Source organism: Zerene cesonia, chromosome 29, assembly GCF_012273895.1.
Source record: "Zerene cesonia ecotype Mississippi chromosome 29, Zerene_cesonia_1.1, whole genome shotgun sequence".
NCBI lineage: Eukaryota > Metazoa > Arthropoda > Insecta > Lepidoptera > Pieridae > Zerene > Zerene cesonia.
The window spans coordinates 4930874-4949666 of record NC_052130.1 but is presented as its reverse complement, the minus strand read 5'-3'; the positions used below and the strand labels follow the sequence as shown (position 1 = coordinate 4949666).

At 35.9% G+C, this 18793-nt stretch overlaps 1 protein-coding gene across 2 annotated transcripts in view; it reads right to left on the bottom strand.

The window, feature by feature from the left end:
* Positions 1 to 1414: 1414 nt before the first annotated feature.
* Positions 1415 to 18793, bottom strand: part of LOC119837974 (mitoferrin) — a 34542-nt gene continuing 17163 nt past the window's right edge. Inside the window, exons 3-7 of one of the 2 annotated variants that reach the window (XM_038363784.1) lie at positions 17723 to 17853; positions 17279 to 17335; positions 7115 to 7254; positions 6472 to 6792; positions 1415 to 5832 (exon numbers count right to left, since the gene is read on the bottom strand). In XM_038363784.1, coding sequence (XP_038219712.1) covers positions 5830 to 5832; positions 6472 to 6792; positions 7115 to 7254; positions 17279 to 17335; positions 17723 to 17853 — 652 coding nt within the window. In that variant the 3' untranslated portion in view covers positions 1415 to 5829. The remainder of the gene's footprint in view (positions 5833 to 6471; positions 6793 to 7114; positions 7255 to 17278; positions 17336 to 17722; positions 17854 to 18793) is intronic. The other variant, XM_038363783.1, reaches the window with a different exon arrangement.

Here is an 18793-nt window from a genome sequence, read left to right as displayed (position 1 = left end):
CTGCACATTCATTTATTTACGTTCGCGACACGTGGAGGCGGTAAAATACGTGCGTCCAACAAAAAAAAACACAGCGTGTGTTTCTCACACAGCGTGTTCGACGCACATCGTTAGTAGTTGTGTGCAAATAAAATTCATACGTAGTGCCTACTACTAAACTCACTGTAGAAATGTGAACACCATTAGATAATCACGTGTCAAGCGTGACAAAGCTGGTACATAAACTAACGCCGTCGCCGACAGTGGATTACCCAGTACCTCTTCAGACTCAGTCGAACGTACTAACCACTACTCACAGGATCTATGACAGTCAAGTCGAGAGTAATCTAAGTCACATTAGCTTGAGAGTTTATTCGTTATCTCGAGTTTATGAAACAATTTTGAAATTACTTTCTACAGGCGTTGAAAGATTATTCAAAAACGATTATTCCTGTTGTCTTTTTTTATCTATAATAGGGCAGCGCTTGACCGCGATCTCACCTGATGGTAAGCTGAGATGTGGTCTAAGCTGGAACGCGCTTCCCAAGAACCTGGTAACTCTTCTCTTGAAGACCTCCAGATTGTACTCATCAGGAACAGTCAGTGATAAGTGTTATTTGTGATTATCATCCTCGTCCACTCACCGTACGAAACACAGTAGCATTCGTATGCTATTATTTCACAGCAATTATCCGTGGAGGTGTGTTATCTGCCCCGGTGCGAGCCGGTCTAATGTGGCGGAGCGCGAGCATAGTTATATAATAAACTACCTTTCGGCCCGCGGCTTCCTTCGCGTTCCACTTTATCGCATTATAACATATTTCCATTCCCTATTTCTCTCGCAAGATTCTTTTGGCCTGGTACCAGGTGATGCAAGGTGTAGGCCTATTCTGTCCTTTGTTGAGATCTAGTTTTCGGTTTCAAGCTGTACCGTTAGTGGTATAAATATTTTTAGTTGTATGTGGTAGTCGAGCACGCTTCGGCACGAATTGGGTCAGCTCGCACCGGGGAAGTACCACACCCCCACAGAAGACCGGCGTGAAATAGCATTCTGCTGTGTTTCGTTCGGTGAGTGGGGGAGCCGGAGACCCATATCCTTTTCCTTACCCTTCCCAGTCCTTTCCTTTATTCCTATCGCCAATCCTTTCTTAATCCCTTCCCAAAAAGTCGGCAATCCATTTGTAGAGGCGTAAGGTCTGCAAAGGACCTTTTATGCCTCTACAAATGTTCATGGGCGGTGGTAGCGCTTACCATCAGGCGTCCCACCAGCTCCATTGCGGACTGTAACATAAAAAAAAAAAAAAAAAATAGCCATATGAGCTGATGATGCGTTATAGGACTTGTATATTGCATTACTAACTTAAGCAAGATGTTCTAAAGAAAAGACGTTTCAAAACACAATAATGGGTAGTTTATCAAAATAAAATACGGTAAATATTGTCCAACTGTTTATTTTATTCCTTGTTTCACATACCATCATGGCGGCTCCGTCCCGTCCTTTAATACTAACAATTTGACTCTCCCACTAATACAATTAACGCTTGTCATTGTACCAACAATTTGAAAAGTCCTAGACAAAAGTCGCTATTTGAAACAATCCTTTGATTGAATATTCATCACTTATATACATAAAAGAAAGAAAAAAGTATTTATTTTACATTGATTTATTGTTTGTGTCTTGCTCATTAAGATTTTTTTTAACATTATCTTTCAAAATCTTATTGAAAACCGTGTTTCTCTTTTGTTTGAAGTTTTCAATTATTCATACGAAAGTGCGATCAAAAAGAATCCGTCATCAATAAACATTAATTAAAAATACGAATAAAACGTGACTTTCAAATGAGCGACAATTGCCTGCCATACATAGCACCTCATAGTTTTCCATCCTTTAGGATCACTTACTCTAACCGATGTAAAGGCCGGTGCCCACAAAAACTATTATTTGTTCCGTTATTCAGTGAACAACGGCCCTTACTCCCAACTCGAGCCGACCTTACTGACGCTGGGACTTTTCACATCTGATTTACGTATGCGGCTAGATGTAAAAAGTCCCTTACAATCCATCAAAAAAAAAAATAATAATAATTTCTCACACCCTGTTTAAAATAAAACTCCAACGTTTGTACGAAGACACACTGATCTTACTAACGAAAACAATATCGTGATATTATTATGTTATATATATGTGTATACATACAAAACGTAGGTTTGTATGAGCTGGCCGCTTATCAAGATATAATCAAACTTAATAATTTTTCAGTGTCCCATTGGTCGTTTTTGGTGGCTAATCTCAAGAGCGACTCGATATAGTAATGGATATAGATATAAAGAGAATACAAGTGCATTTTCTTGCATTTACTATTCATAACATCATTTTACATTATTATTTCGATTGGACGCAAGCGGAGAAATTAGGGCGTTATGCAAGATTGCACTTAAATAATATTGCAAAAAAACTACGTGCCGAAATAATATTTCAATTCCCTATCAATTTTTAAACCATTTTAAGATATAAATTATTGAAAAAACATTTAAAAATAAATTTATATCCCTAATACGAATATCTTGTAAGCGGCAATCCATTTTAAATTGAAAAGTACGCGGCACGAGTTAGTTTTCCACTTTATACATCGTTGTACATTGCTATACACTCAATAATCATAATTGAAAAGTAGCCCTATGTTCTCGACAATAGAGACGCGATTTATTTGATAAATTTCCACCTCCAAACGCTGTTATGTATATACGAATGAAACATAATTCCCAAAACCCTTATATAACTGTATGTACAAACAAAAAATTAAAACCGTGCAAGTCTCCATAGAGTTTGAAATCACAGCCTACTAATGATATAAGCTGAATGTAAAGGGGTCTCGCTACATCTCTACGAATTTGCTTTCTCATGAATATTACGAATGCAAGGACGGATAGATGTAGCTCGTCCGGACTGTTAACACTTCAGTATCCACGTGCGTATAGATTTTTAAACATTTTTTTTTTGTACAAATACAATGTGAGACTGGTGAATTTAAACTAGACTAGTACAAATGATGTTAGGTCATCTTCATCGAACCTAAGTCACATAAATCCCAATCCCAAATCTCTGTCCAATGAGACATCTACACTTTCATTATCATATTAATAACCTACCCTCCATTCTAATACGCATTCTCACGACGGGCGACGCGATAACAAAAAAACTTTTATAACATCGGTAAGCAAAGCATCTAACAATAAAATTATTATTCATAAAAGAAATCAAAGAAGTGCCGTAAACATTTATGCTTCGAACGAAAATTTTAATCTTTACTAATACACAATATAAACACAAAAAATAAAATATCATCAGAATAATAAAACGTGATAGCGATTTTACGAATTTATATTCAATAATATACGTATATTATATACTAAATATAGGCCTCTAAACATGCCAAAAGTTTTTCCAACGTGGTTCACGAACGAAGCAAAATATCAACAGACGTATATTTGAATTTTTTTCATTGTACCACAAATCGTTTATGTATAGGCCTTTCGAGGCTTCACATTTATTTATTTACTTATTTATTTATTTATAATTATAATTAAAACGGGTTTTTTAATGTAATACACATCCAATTTGAAACGTTCACAAGAAAGCATCGAAAACTGCACTTGCATTTTAACCAATTAATTAAGTGGGACATTTTTCGAATTGAACTCTAACTGCATAGAAATAAGGTTGATGTTTATAACGAAGAAGTAACATAGTCACACTTTTATAGTGGCACCAACCACTGTGATGCGCTCACTCACACAACCACACACGCGCGTGTGTAACACACTACACACAAATATTGTATACATATATAACGTCAAACAAAATATCAATATACGCACATGTAAAATATAAAACAGCAACAGAAATTTATTAACTCGTATGCGATTAAAAAAAACAAAGGTAAGGGACAATTAATACTTAAATATCGACGCTATTTATAATGACTTACAGTTAATTTTATTTATAACATCACAGCTATATTCTAACGCACGCATACGCACATACGTACACACACACCGCTCACTTCACGCACACAACTTTACTCTGCGCGAGTTATCTTAGTGTGGTTATATTAATAATTATTATTAAAAAAAAAATTAACCGCCTTCAACCAAAACTGGACGCAATTTAAATGCTACCACAGAAGAGACACCAGCTTTCAAGTAAAAAAAAATATAATCAAAATCGGTTCACCCAGTAAAAACTTCTGAGGTAACAAAGCCAAAATAGAAAGTTAATTGATAACCTCCTTCATTTTTGAAGTAGGTTGAATAATAAATATCATGTCATCATTTCTCGCTCCAATCAATTGTTATTCCGATGCTAGAGAACGAGACGACAAGTTCTGAGCTTGAACTATATACAAATATTATTTAACGATGATTTATTAGAATTACGTTAATGACAATACAAGATAATAATACTATAGAAGAGATCTCTTCAAAAATAAGATCCTTTTGTATGAATATAAATGAACTGTCATAAATATGAAATAGTTCTTAATAATCGGTGAGCAAATTGAATCGGCCGTACGAGCTATGAATTCAAAATGGCATTCGAAGTTCCATTTTCAAACGTTAAATTCGCATTCCGTGTTTAAAAAATCGGACAGTTAAAAAAAAATAACCTCGCACAGAGTAACAAACCGGGTCCGCCTATGTACAAGTTACGCAGCGAACGTAATCACAGATAATTAATGAAACAAAAAGCGCAATGCGGCGGGCCCGTGCACAGACAGATACACAAAAAAATATTTTTTTTTCTCGATAATATTATACTCTGTTAATAAACAACAAAACGCGTAACAACAACAACAGGTGCCTTCCCCCGCCCCCTATTTCATGATCACTGGTATTTTTTTCGTATTCGTTCGACTGAAATCCTACTACATGGTTATTGACATACCATAAATATAGCGTATTTAAAAGTGGGCCTAACAACCAACCGATTTAAAAAGTTCTATCTGTCGTTTTCTTACACATTACGTACAATGGACAGAAGGCTTTTAAATAGACAATTTAATTTGTCTGGATTGGCATGTAAGTTCCTTACATTATTTTTATTTGTGCTATTGTTTATTTCAATTATTGGTATGCCAATGCGAATGGTAAATTTTATAAATAGTGTCTTATTACAATGACCATAAAATCGATTATCGTCTACGAATAAACTAGCTTTGATGATTAGAATCGATTTCGTTCACACATTTATATAATTTCAATAACAATTACATGACAACATATCAATTTTTGTTTTTCCAACAAATTTTGTTATAATAATTATACATAAATACAATATTGACCCGTTCGTATATAAATTTAAATGTCACAAATCAATATAATAAACCCAGCTCTATCAATAAGAGAGTAAAGACAGACGAATATTCTATTTCAGACTATAATTTTCTTGCTGCAGGCCACTTGTAATGTTAGATGTTTGAACATCCATAAGTTTATGCTAGCTTCACATTGTAATATCAATTCTGGTATGTAATTTATAAAAATTTGTCAGAGCATATATATCCTCTAACAATTTTTTTTCTCTTGTATAATTTTACTGTTATTTTAATATTTTTTTAGGTCTATAATCTAAACAATCTATTATCTATATAACTGTCAGCCGTTGCCGTATGCCAAATAACAACGTATTTCGTGGATAGTCGTTCGAAGGGTGAACTAGTCGCGTGGTGGAGTGTGTGGAGGTGTTTGGGGGTGTTGGGGGTGTTGGGGGTGTTGGGGGGTGTCTAGGTGGCCGCTGGTTCCGGTGCCAGACGAAGCGCAGGCGCCTCCTCGAGCTCCACCTGAACATATTCACTGTTGGACACCGTTATTTGTTTAACAACTTTGGGGGTAGTTTTATATATTATTATTAATATATTGTGTAAAGGGTTCTTTAAACTTATTCATTCATAGTTATTTTAAATATGTAAATTCTTTATTGTTAACTTTCAGCCGAAAATTTAAATGGAATAAATAAATTAGGACAGATTACGTGTCGAAATTTGCAGATTGAAAAATGCCGGTTGAAAATCATCATCAAAAAATCGAAATAAACCAATTTATACTAGTCGTTCACCGCAACTACGTCTCTGTTTATGGGGAACATGAAAAGCATACGATTTCTTAACAATCTTCATGTATTTGATACAAACAAACAAGCATTTATTACAAAAATAATACAGACTAATCCAATGTATAGATGACTCGGATCAAATTAATCAAAATTCCTCCAAACTCCATTCCTACCGACCTCATATCGTTTTCCTTAACCTCCCTAGATCTTTTTCTTTACCCCTAATCTTTTAATAAAGGAAATCCATGCAAATTTCCACGACCGTTGTAGCGTGGGAGCTCTTAGTCCCCATCAGGCGACACTCCCCCCCCTCCTACCTCCCTCCTATCCCAGCTCCTTTACCGATAGCATAAATCAGCCGCAAAACTTCAGCCACTCACCGTAATCAGAGCGTGCTTGAGCGTTTCGTAGGTGAGCCAGCAGATGGCGGCGGCCGGCATCTGGTACAGCACCCTCGCCGCGACGCCCTTGAAGAAGCCCCGCGGGCCGGAGGTGCGCAGCACGAGCGCCGCGGCGCCCGCCAGCCCCTCGGCGCCGCGCTCCTGCGTGTTGAGCAGCGTCTTGCACACGTCGAGCGGCGTGGTGGCGGCCGCCGCCAGCGCGCCCGCGCACGCGCCCGCCGTCAGGTGCGCGCGCGGCTCGTAGCCGCGCGTCGGGTTCAGCAGCGATTGGCACCATTCGTACGTCACGAAGTGCACCGCCTGGAATGCGTGTTTTGTTTGCAATTTTAGTTACAACTGACCATGCTTCCCATATTTTACAAGTGTGTAATAACCACAAATAAAAACATCAAAGGAGAGAAAAGTATCATTGGCAAATAAGACAGAAATCTGCGAGAAAAGTATCATTGGCAAATAAGACAGTACAGAAAAATATATTTACGTAATTTAGACGCAATATATGATAAACTCCTCAAATAAATTATAATTACATTTAATTTTTACAGTCATAAATTTCACAGATTAAGCAAATATCTAGTAATTTTTCAAATAATACGAAATTATAAAAAAGTAGGGTAGTTACCTGAAACGGAACGTTCATGGTGACTTGCGTGCCGTACGAGCGGTAGAACGCACGCAGCCCCTCTGCGCGGTACACGTGCCTCGCGCACTCCCACACGCCGCGGTATGGCGAGTTCAGCATTTGCAACCGTTGTTTAACCACTGAAAATGTATTATAAAATTTAAGCAATTTCATTAAAGGACACAAGTATTCTATGCATATTTTATTAGTATACATTTTTATGTCAATATTTAAACAAGTTTTATCATACTCTAAAATTTGATGCATTTGATTAGTTTTCAGATAACTTCCTGGAGCTCCCTTTCATAAAGAATAATCCAAACTCCAAAAGTACAATCGTACACTGAACAGGATCGATACAGTATTGTTTTTCGATGCGTAGGTATTCTCCAAACAAAAACATCTATAAACATAGAAAGGCGGCGAAAAACGTTATTACTATGTAAACATTTAGAACACCTCACCGATATTAAAACTAATAAAACACGAATAAAATATGTTGTTGCACGCGAGCAACTCCCATCATACGAGTTTATAGGAGCGAGTGAACGACCTACGACCTGTGATAACCATAGAGCTAGATTGATAACGAACTCTCGTATAGTTTATTTATTATGGTAACACTAATCAAGTGCAGGGCTACAATAGGACACTAGTGAAGCGATGACCCGAGGCGATAATTTATATGTGGGTTACGAAATTACATTAGCGTTTGTTTATGTACGTAGGCTATTTTTCTTTCTGCATTCATGTTTTGTATAGTTTTAATGGCTAAGTAATTAGTGTATCTAATCATTTATGTTATCTAAAATGTAGGGTATAATTAAAACACGTATTTTTTAGCCCTTTTTACATCTAGGACACTTTGACACGAATTACATTATATTATAAATTATTTTTTCTCTTTTCTTATAAAGATAAGAGTAATTTTATCCTTTTGGGCGTTTCACTTCACGAATCCTTCCCGGAACTAAAAGCAGACTACGCAAGTGCGTGCACCTGTCCCATGAGTCGAGCATCACGGTGTGAGTTGAGTTGACCTCGTGAGAAAGAGTATCATAATTAGTTTATCTATGAACTACAAGTGCTATATATATAGGCTACCTCTTACTATTTCATATCTAAGTGCTACAGAGTGACAAACAACGTATGATTATTTATAATATACCTCATGTTATCGTTACTCGTCTAAAATTCTTTGGTAGCGTTTGCAAAAAATATCGACACACGAGTGGTATAGGTTATCTACTAAGAAACATTTTACAAAACATGTTTTGAACACCATTTGAACTATCATATAAGTGATAAAAACGTGTCCGCTTCATAGATACGTTTGTGTACAATGATAGAGCTAAAAACTCGCTTCGTTAATGTTACATTTACATATATCACTGGACTAAAAAGTGATTTTCTTTTTTTGCTGCTGGTTAGCTAAGATGTTGCCTACTTAATATGATACTTAATCTAATTAAGTATATGGTAGGGCAGCTCGCACCGGGGCAGTACCACACCCCCACAGAAGATCGGCGTGAAACAGTAGCATACTACTATGTTTCATACGGTGAGTCACCAAACCTTTCCATATTCCTTTCCTCTTGAAAATGGGCAGTGCATTCGCAGAAGCACTAACACTGCGAATGTTCATGGGCGGTGGTGATCGCTTACCATAGGCCGAACCACCAGCTCAGCTGCTCGCTTATATTATAAAAAACGACGGAGCGCGTTCCTTGAAAGGTATCCGCGTAACTCTTAAGTCTTGTTTTCAATGGAAGAATAGCTACATACCTACCTATAAAAACATGGAAATGAGAAAAAGTGGGAATACGAGGATACAATTTTTTTCCTTCTCCAATTTGATTGTACCCAAATTGACTCAAGTTTTGTAACAATAGTGTTTTATATCGCATATGCGATACAAAACACTTTTTATTACAATATATAGAAAGATTATTTGAGATTTACAAAAGCTGTTTTTTATGTCATAGCGGGCAACTGAGCTGGTGATTCGCCCGATGGTTAACGATCACTACCGCCCATGAACATTCGCAAATGCGCTGCCCGCTTTTAATGGGTAAGGGATAAGGAAAGGATTGCAAATTGGGCAGAATGAATGAACTGGTAAGAGCGAGGAAAAGGAAATGGGCTTCCTTGCAAAAGTTGACTATACATTTATATATACCTGTTAATTACCTACGTCTCTATTAAGTTTTCATATAGGATATGTACATCCATTCACACAAAACCGCATTGCAGTTGGGGCTTTGAAGTATAGTTAAACAAACATACAGACAGGCTGTATTCTCATGATATATGCATAGTATTAGTATTGATATGAATACTTTGTGCGTGTTGCTAAGCTATCATAAGCCATCTAAGTAAATAAAAATATATATATTTTATATGACATTCCACAACCTGTTATGCAAAACAAGACGCAAAAACAAATAAATATTTTATTCATAAAATAATCGCAAGAAAAAGCAATGAACATTTTTTTAAATGTCGAATTTCCAACCAGTTCATAATGTATTGATGGTGTTGGTGGCAAATTTAATTTTATGCAAATCTATTCAGCCGTTTTTTATAAAGCTAGGTAACAAACAAAAAAGTTTTACATTTTGATAATTACTTAAGAAATCATTTGCATGACCGTGACGCATAATTTTAATAAAAAATCCCCGACTCCGCTATAAATTGTCATTTAACGATAATACTGGCACACGTCGAATCGTACTCCGAAAATGCCAAGTACATAATTTTGGACAATAACCGATACTCTTACACTGCTCGACCTATAATGACCAAACATAGTTAAGAACCTCTGCAAGCGGCTTTCAAATTAATAAAATAAAAAAACGAATCGAAATCGGTCCATCCGTTCAAGAGCTACGGTAGATAATAGACGTACATACAGACAAACTTACAACACCCCTCATTTTGCATAGGTTGCATGTTAATATAAATGAATTAAATTAATTATATTATTTATATAATATTTGCAATTGTACCCAACACTTTCTGATTGCTTGTGGTTGTTTGGAGGAAACTGCTATTGAGCTATAAAACAGCCTTTTGCATCTTATGTCCTGTTTCCGTTAAAATTTCTATGAGTGCAATAATAAATTTTCAGTACATGTACGTACATACATCTAAATTTACGTATGTATATGCGTCTGTATATATAATTAAAAGCGATTATAACACAAACCGACATTTCAATTTTATTTATTGGTATACATACCTATAGATTGTAAAAGAATAAATTAAATGAAAATAATTCATAGCGATTTTTTTTATAAATATCTGAATATTTAAATTACACGATTTAAATTTTAAATGTATTGTAAAAGTAGTATAATTTATAATTAAATAACGTTCGTATAGGAAGAACACTCGCGCGCAGAATTCTTATTATATTTATTAAAAAAAAAAAACTTTCATATTTATTTCATATGTCCGTAGATCAATTCAGATAGAGAAAAAAAATATATAGAATTGCTACCACATATCGTAAGACAGAACAGATTTATCCCATACCCCAAAGGAAGTAACGGACAGTGATTCTGTACCACAGTTTCATTCCGTCATATTCATAGTTTTAAATCGCATAGAATGTTCCAGACATTCTATTTACCTACAGAATTTCCTCTTCTCATAGTTAAAAATGCTCGCACGCCGATACTACCCTTACCACGGAAACAATAATCACACCGGTGAGTGTATAAATGTCAGGCAGTTATCACAGCCCACGTGCGTGTCTCCAGCGATACGGTTATCATACGCGAACAGCGGCCTTCAACTATAAACCCATATCGCTTCGAGTCATTGACTCGCACCGTACTGCTAACCCATATAAATCTCAGCGCCGTAGGTATTTCACTAATGCCTAAGGGGAGTTACATTCGAGTTGTACGCATTTTACACGTTTCGGACATTTTCTGTCCTCGATAGCATCGACAAGCGAACCGGTGGTAGTTTATAATAAAACGTTATATGGAAATAGTTATAGTTATTCTTATGTCCCTATGTATGCTTACATTTTTAAAGCTACGCAACGGATTTCGATGGGGGTTTTTTAAAGCGGAAGGTTTAAAGGTTTATATGTATAGTAAAATCTATTAAACCACTCCGAATTGAATGCGTGCGAAGCTGCGGGCAAAAGCTATTATGATATAATATAAACTTTGCCTTTTGTTCGCAACAGTACTTTCAAATTAATTATATTTATATAGGTGAGCATGTTTAAAAGCATGCATGCCATCATGGTCTAATTTTTTATATTTATCATGTTGAAGCGTTGTTGTGTATATATGTTTACGTATATATCGCGACTTATTGTACCTTATTATAAACATATAATCACAATATAGTCCCATCGTTAAACATACCGAAAGATTTCACATTTCGATTTAAACTGTCCAAATGTGACAAACTTCTAACTATTAACGAAGTGATTATTGCCGATGAATATTATAATTATTTAATTGAATTATAATTATTTAGTACTATAAGTTTTATAAGTTAAATCACTTTAATGATAATAATCACAATAACGACCTGTTTCGTTTAATGACACAATCGTCTGCATCTCATCGAAACGGTACAATTAGCTCACATTACACGACCATTGAATTGAATTTTAAATATCAACAAATAGAAAACAATGGCGCCCGATACGCTAATGTCAAGGACGGACGGAGCACTTGGATATTTACAACGCGACTGGACTTTGCAATATATAATTATAAACAAATTATCAAATATACAATTATTTTTAACAAAAAAACTGAAACGCCTCCGAATTTTAAAAACTTAGACCATATTGAAATGGGACCACTAGGGAGAATAAATATAAATAGAATCATTACAATGTAACAAAGACAAAAAAAATCTAAATAAGAACCTCCTCTTTTTTAAAAGTCGGTTAAAGGGAAAGATGAGCTTGTTCAAACGCGTTTATAACGGGAACTAATGGACCGATTTTTAAAATCTTTCAGCTTTGGATATTTACGCACGTGATCAACACCTTCCAGGAAAGCAAAACATCAAGGAAAATGAATGTTGCACAATACTTTAGGACAGTTAAGGACAGGTAAGGGTTGCCGGGTAGAGATCGCTACCTAGCGATAAGGCCGCCTTTTGCTAATTGTTTTAAGTTTTTTGTTCGCCTGTATATAATATGTGCATTTTTTATTATTTATATATAATTCTGTATTTGTTTTGTAACAATAAATAATATTCATTCATTCATTCATTCACTTTGTTCAACTCCTATTGGATCTTAATTACGATTAACCTTTATAATAAGAAATGAATCAGCCCAACATTGCAATGGATGCGAGCATCTGGCCCATGTGTCATTACTAGATCGTTCTAGAACATTATGTCAAGGTCATTCATCGCATCGCATCGCATTTGATACGCGTGATCCATCCTTCACTGATTAATAAATCTTCGGTACCAAATGCACGAAGTGTAACGCCGGAATACTTTAATTGTATAAAGGAAAAAAAATATCTTCAGCTGCATGGATTTCCTTGTTTCTAATTATACAATATTGATAACCATTTACACATCTAAATTTCTGGCTTCGCCTTAATATATAGCGGGCGAAGCCGGAGTGGTCCGCTAGTATTGAATAAATGTTTCGGGTTGGATAAAAGACACATAGTTTGAACCAAAAACGCTTGCTTGGTTGAAATTAGTGTTTTATTAAAATTTAATTTTTTTATAAAACACTAGCTGACCCGGCAAACGTTGTTCTGCCTTACTCTTATCATTTAGGGGTATGAAAAATAGACGTTGGCCGATTCTCACGCATACCGGATGTGCACACAAAATTTCACAAGAATCGCTCCAGCCGTTTCGGAGGAGTTCGGTAACTAAAATATGTGACACGGGAATCATACTTCTTACTAATATTATAAATGCGAAAGTTTGTAAGGATGTGTGTGTGTTTGTTGCTCTTTCACGCAAAAACTACTGAACCGACTGCAATGAAATTTGGTATATAGGCAGCTGGACAAGTGGAATCACATATAAGCAACTTTTTATCCCTATATTCCTACGGAATACGGACTTACGCGGGTGAAACCGCGGGGCGCAGCTAGTTTTATATATAAGATAGAGATTGCCACAAATATCGGCGACACATAAAATGTGCTCGTTTCCATTTTATCCTTGGAAATTCTAATGTATTCGGTTACATTTGAATTGCCGAGCATTGCTATGCGATATAAAAAAAAATCATTATGCGAATTAACCGGTTCACAATATGGAGTGAGCGATTGCAACGCTACGAATGGAAAAATAAATGTAATTCGCCGTCAGAGAGGCGCGTTAAGGGGGTTAAACATAGTACATTGAATATGACATCAAACATTTTAAGCTACGTTTCTTTCAAACAAACTGCATTATACGAATAATGATAAACAAAACTTCAACAAAAAAAAATGCACTATTCATTTCATGTAATCGTTACTATTTATTGCACAATGTATGTATAATGAGCGTCGCTTATAAATTGTGGCGATTTTTTTTTTTGCATTGCATCAACGTGAGTACCAACCGTGACTGAGCTACGATAACTACTTAACAACCATCACCGGATCTAGTTACATCTACCAATTGACGTCCCACAAAGACCGCGGTCCGGCGTGCTCGCTATACCTACCTACGACGCGATACTATAGTCGCGTTATTATGATAAACGAATGATAGTGCACAATACGCGAATATCATTCATTTATTCAAATATTTGAAAAAGGAAAGTTTTTGTTTGAGTTTTTCTTTCTTAACGTTCCGCCGCTATGCCGCACTACCAAAATATACTTACATTACTCGGGTCATTGTATAAATACATCATCATCAGTTCATATTTGTTCCTATTGCAGGGACATAGACCTATGAGAGTCCAGGGCATAATCCACCACGCTGGCTAGGTTTTGGTCACATGTCGAACTTTTCTTGGACATGCCGGTTTTTTACGTTTCATCCATCCATCCTTCAGCTGTTTCAAGCAGTGATAATGTGGATAACGAGTGGATAAATTGGAAATTCACTTTAAAAAGGAAAATTCTATCGTATGTATGGATATTTTACTTTACGATTGCTATTCCTGTTATAATAGAATGTAGGATAAATGAATAGTATCTACGATCGAGGAAAATATAAGGTATAGCAGAGTCATGCTGCGGCATACTAAGCAACCTTGCGGTGGGGAAGTACTGATTGACAGGAGTATTTTAATATCTATTATTGTATTTGTGTAACAATGAAGCAGACTGAAATGCGTTGAAACGGAGACTCGTTAGTGCTTTACTTTTGCCTCATTTTACTAGATGACATGTGTTTTGTATACAACGGCCGTATCTGTTTGGTGTCTTATTTCTTTCTATTTATATTTTGCTGATATATACCTCTGTCCGTCTCTTCTTCACACCTAAACTACTGAACCGATTAAGACGAAAATTGGTAAAAGGAAAAAGGACAGTTTTCATAAATCCCTAGCGAACGGGAACTATGCGCGGAACACCCAGGACTGTCTATTCTTTTCATTTGACAGCAAGCTATTAATAATTCTGACTATGGTCTGATTTGTTAATATAATTAGATAGATATATTATATGCAGTGCAGTGAGTCAAACAAAAGGCGTGTGTAATATTTCAATTGTAAGTTGTTATTCATATTTCTCCGTAGCTACTCCAGACATCAGATAGCAACAAGCGCGCAGTTTATATTCCACGTCATAATTAAAAAAATACAACGTACATTGTTTGCATCGAGATAACACTATTTACGTGAGATACGCATTATAATTTATAATAAACGTGTGTATATATAATATGTGATATAGGAGGAAAATGCATAGTGCATTCGCCACGTGTTTAGAGTCGCTGTAACAAGAAACAAATGAAGTCATTCAAAACACGTATTGTTTACTACTAATATTGAGTTCAATTGAAAGAAACGTAATTCTAACTTGCCATGCCTTCGCATAGACTACAAAGTAGTAAATGGTATAGTATAACACTGGCGGTAATATGTTCTGGGCGTAAATTTATTTAATAAAAAAAAAATCAAAATTGGTTTAGCCGTTTGATATGCGATTTGGTAACAAATTTAAATACATCACTAAGTTAATATTACAATATATAATTGTTAATGTAATCTGTTGATAGTAGTACATGGTCATCATCAGTAATAGAAAGAGTAATATAGAAGAAAAAGTAAAAGTTTAATAACAATAAAAAAAAACTTTATTGTGGGAGTCGAGCATGCTTCGGCGCGAATTGGGCCAGCTCGCACCGGGGAAGTACCACACCCCCAGAGAAAACCGTCGTGAAATAATAGCTTGCTATTGTGTTTCGTACGGTGAGTGGGGGAGCCGGAGGTCTATTCCCTTCCCAGTCCATTCCTTCTTTCCTGTCATCAATTCTTTCCTTATCCCTTATCCCTTAAAAGCGGGCAGCGCATTCTCAGAGGTCTGAGCCTCTGCGAATGTTCATGGGCGGTGGTGATCTTTTACCATCAGGCGAACCACCAGCTCAGTTGCCCGCTATGACATAAAAAAAAAAACTAACCTATCTTAAAACTGTCAGAACTAGACCGAATATAAATCATAGAAAGAATCATAAACACCGGTTCATCCATCCAGTAAAGTTATGAGATAACACACATAACAAAACTTAAGTCCAATCGATAACCTCCTCGTGTTTTTGAAGTCGGTTGAAAAGACCGAATGTTCTGCCGGTTCCAAAGAGTGTGCAGCACCAGGAAACTAATCGAAGAGACAAATGGATATTATTCGCAGATGTTATGATTTACCACTGAAATCATTTCCACAGAAAAGAGGTAGTGCCTCTGCGAATGCGATGCCCGCTTTTAAGGGGTAAGGGGTAGGGAAAGATTTGGCGACCGGAAAGAAGGAATGAACTGGGAAGGGTGAGGGATATGCTATGGCCTCCGATATGCATATAAGTTCAATATAATAAACTCGAACAAACCGAAAATTACCACGTTGTAAAGTAAATATTATTAGGTTTTGATACTTTGATACTTGGTTCTCAGGGTCCAAACGATCCTTGCACTGGGTAAGAGAAGAAAAGGAAAATGAGGTGAACCAGTACAAATGGAAAGAGTAGCGTCCCACAGATCACACTTATTTTTAATTGCCGCATACAGGGCATGACGATGCTTACTCTTAATCGACGTCACAAAAAGGAGGAGTTTATTAATTCTTCACACAGACGAAACTTCACCCAGAACTTTCGTCTGGGTAAAACGATCGGACTTGTCATTTTTTTATGTGAAAGCTTGTGCCTTTCCTATGGTCCTATTTAAATTTGGTCTAATTTGGACAATTACTGTGAAAGCGTTAAGTTTTTTGTTTAAACGTAGTTATTGATCGACAAAATGTTTAGAATTTTGTAGTACGGAAGTCCAACGTTTGCGTTCAAGCCAACTGTCAAAATAAAAATTTCTATTTAGACCACACAGAGCAAAACGAATGTCACAATCAATTCACGATTAAGGGAAATTCTACACAAGTAAAAACGAACGGCCTTAAAAGAACCTATCGCCTGATACGGTTTCGGCACTAATTGCCACTGGATTACCATAAATATAGCGAACAAAAAACCATCCGTAAAACTCATGCGTAAATATCCTAAGCAATAATCAATTAAGATCATTGCAAAGAGCGTTGCAACGCTAACAAAGTTGTGTGCGTGTCGTAAACTAATAAAGTCAATGAAGTAAACGGGAGCAACGTCCAATTCTGAATGAATGATTCCACATACATTACCACCTATGCATGCCACCTCTTTAAAATTCGCATTCACATTTAATTTAAGTAACGTCTTGCAGTAGGAATCTTTTAGATGATCTCTCTCTCTCTCTCTCTAGGATGTCTTATATTCTTTAAGATTACCAGTTGCGCAATTGAGAGGATGCAAAGTAAAGCGATGTTGGTTTTTTGTAAGGTTTATAATTACGATGCGTGGGACCATACAACCCTTACTATAATAAAAACTATTCGTTAACTTAATACACAAATATAATTACATATATATATATCGATTACAGCGGCGATATTAATTTGTTAACAGTTCGAGCGCCTATAATTAATAAGTAAAGATATGATGGGAAAGAAATCAACTCACCCTCTGTTGGATTTGATACAGCATCGTGAATGAGTGACGCCAAACATCCAGAAAGACCTATAAAAATGGAAAACTATATTGAAATTAGCACTTCCACGAAAGGTTTAGTATTTGCGTAAGCGTCAGCTTATAGAAACTCGATCCTTAGGGTGTGGGTAAACAACGCCTCGGAAATAGAATCTCTGTGTATATATTTTAATAGAGTACATCGAAATATAAGAAAAATAATTATATGTATATGCTTTTCCTTTGTTAAGCTAACTGATAAACAACATAGCAATGATAGAAAAGCTTAATGTGCCACACCAGTTTCTAAGCACTGCAGTATTTTCCAGAAGAACCAGACATTTAAATCAATGTTCCAAAGTAACATAAATACTCTGTAAAAGTGAATTCGAAGGACCAAAACCATTCATTGCCTGCAATAAAGAGCTCCACACATACCGTGTGTGATATGGTCGTGCCGATGCCTCGTCAGCTGTGACAACGTGTGCTTGCTCTGCTCGTAGGTCGCGAAGAAACAGGCGTGCGCCGGCCCCGCGCCGGCCACTACCACGGACATACCGCGGACGGGCCTGAGGAAGACAACAGTTATGTATGTCATTTATTGGATTAATGCAATAAACTTAGCGTGATAGTTCACTATTGGATCGCAGTACATAGTATATTTTATGTCATTTATCAAGGGACTGGAGTAAGCATAAGAGATATGCTATCGAGTCTCCACCGGATCTTTACGAAACAATGGAAGCATATATTTCAAATAAAGAATGTTTTTAATCTTATAACGAGCCTTGCGCATCCGCTGATTAAATGAATAACGTTATAGAATGTTTCTTAATTTAAATAGGTACCTACTTCATTTACACAAATGTCTAAATACCTTTACAAACGTATTGGATATTAATGTAATTTTAGCGTTATTATCATAACGTGAGGATATTTATAGCAATGTGGAGACATTTTGTACGTATATTTCTTGTTGATCTATACGAAGTCAAACACCGAGGATAGGTAATCAAATATGACCTTGAGATAGAAGTTATTAATATTCTATTTGTACGAGACAACTTTATCGTAAAAGTAAATTGAACCTTGAACTATACACACATGAATTAAAAAACAATACGTTCACAAATATCATTACTACAACAGCGACTGTTACCGCTGGCACGATGATTACGTCAAACAAACTAATTCATTGTATATTAAATAGTATTAATAGAATCTAATATTATTTTAGCATTGATTGTATCACTATTTTGAAAGTGGAGCGAAGGATATTAAAAAAACACTTTTGGTGGCTGGCATGATGACGTCTAACAAATTAGTTTAAAGTGCATTAAACAGTGTTAACGGAATCAAATATTACTTTTACGTTGGCATCACCAGGCTCAAAGTTGGACAATGGAAATTAAAAAGAACGTTTGATTGAACTAAAAATAAAAATAGTTTAAAAAAACTAAAAAACACGCTTTTCAAGCACATCAAACTAAAAACTATAAAATAATTTTT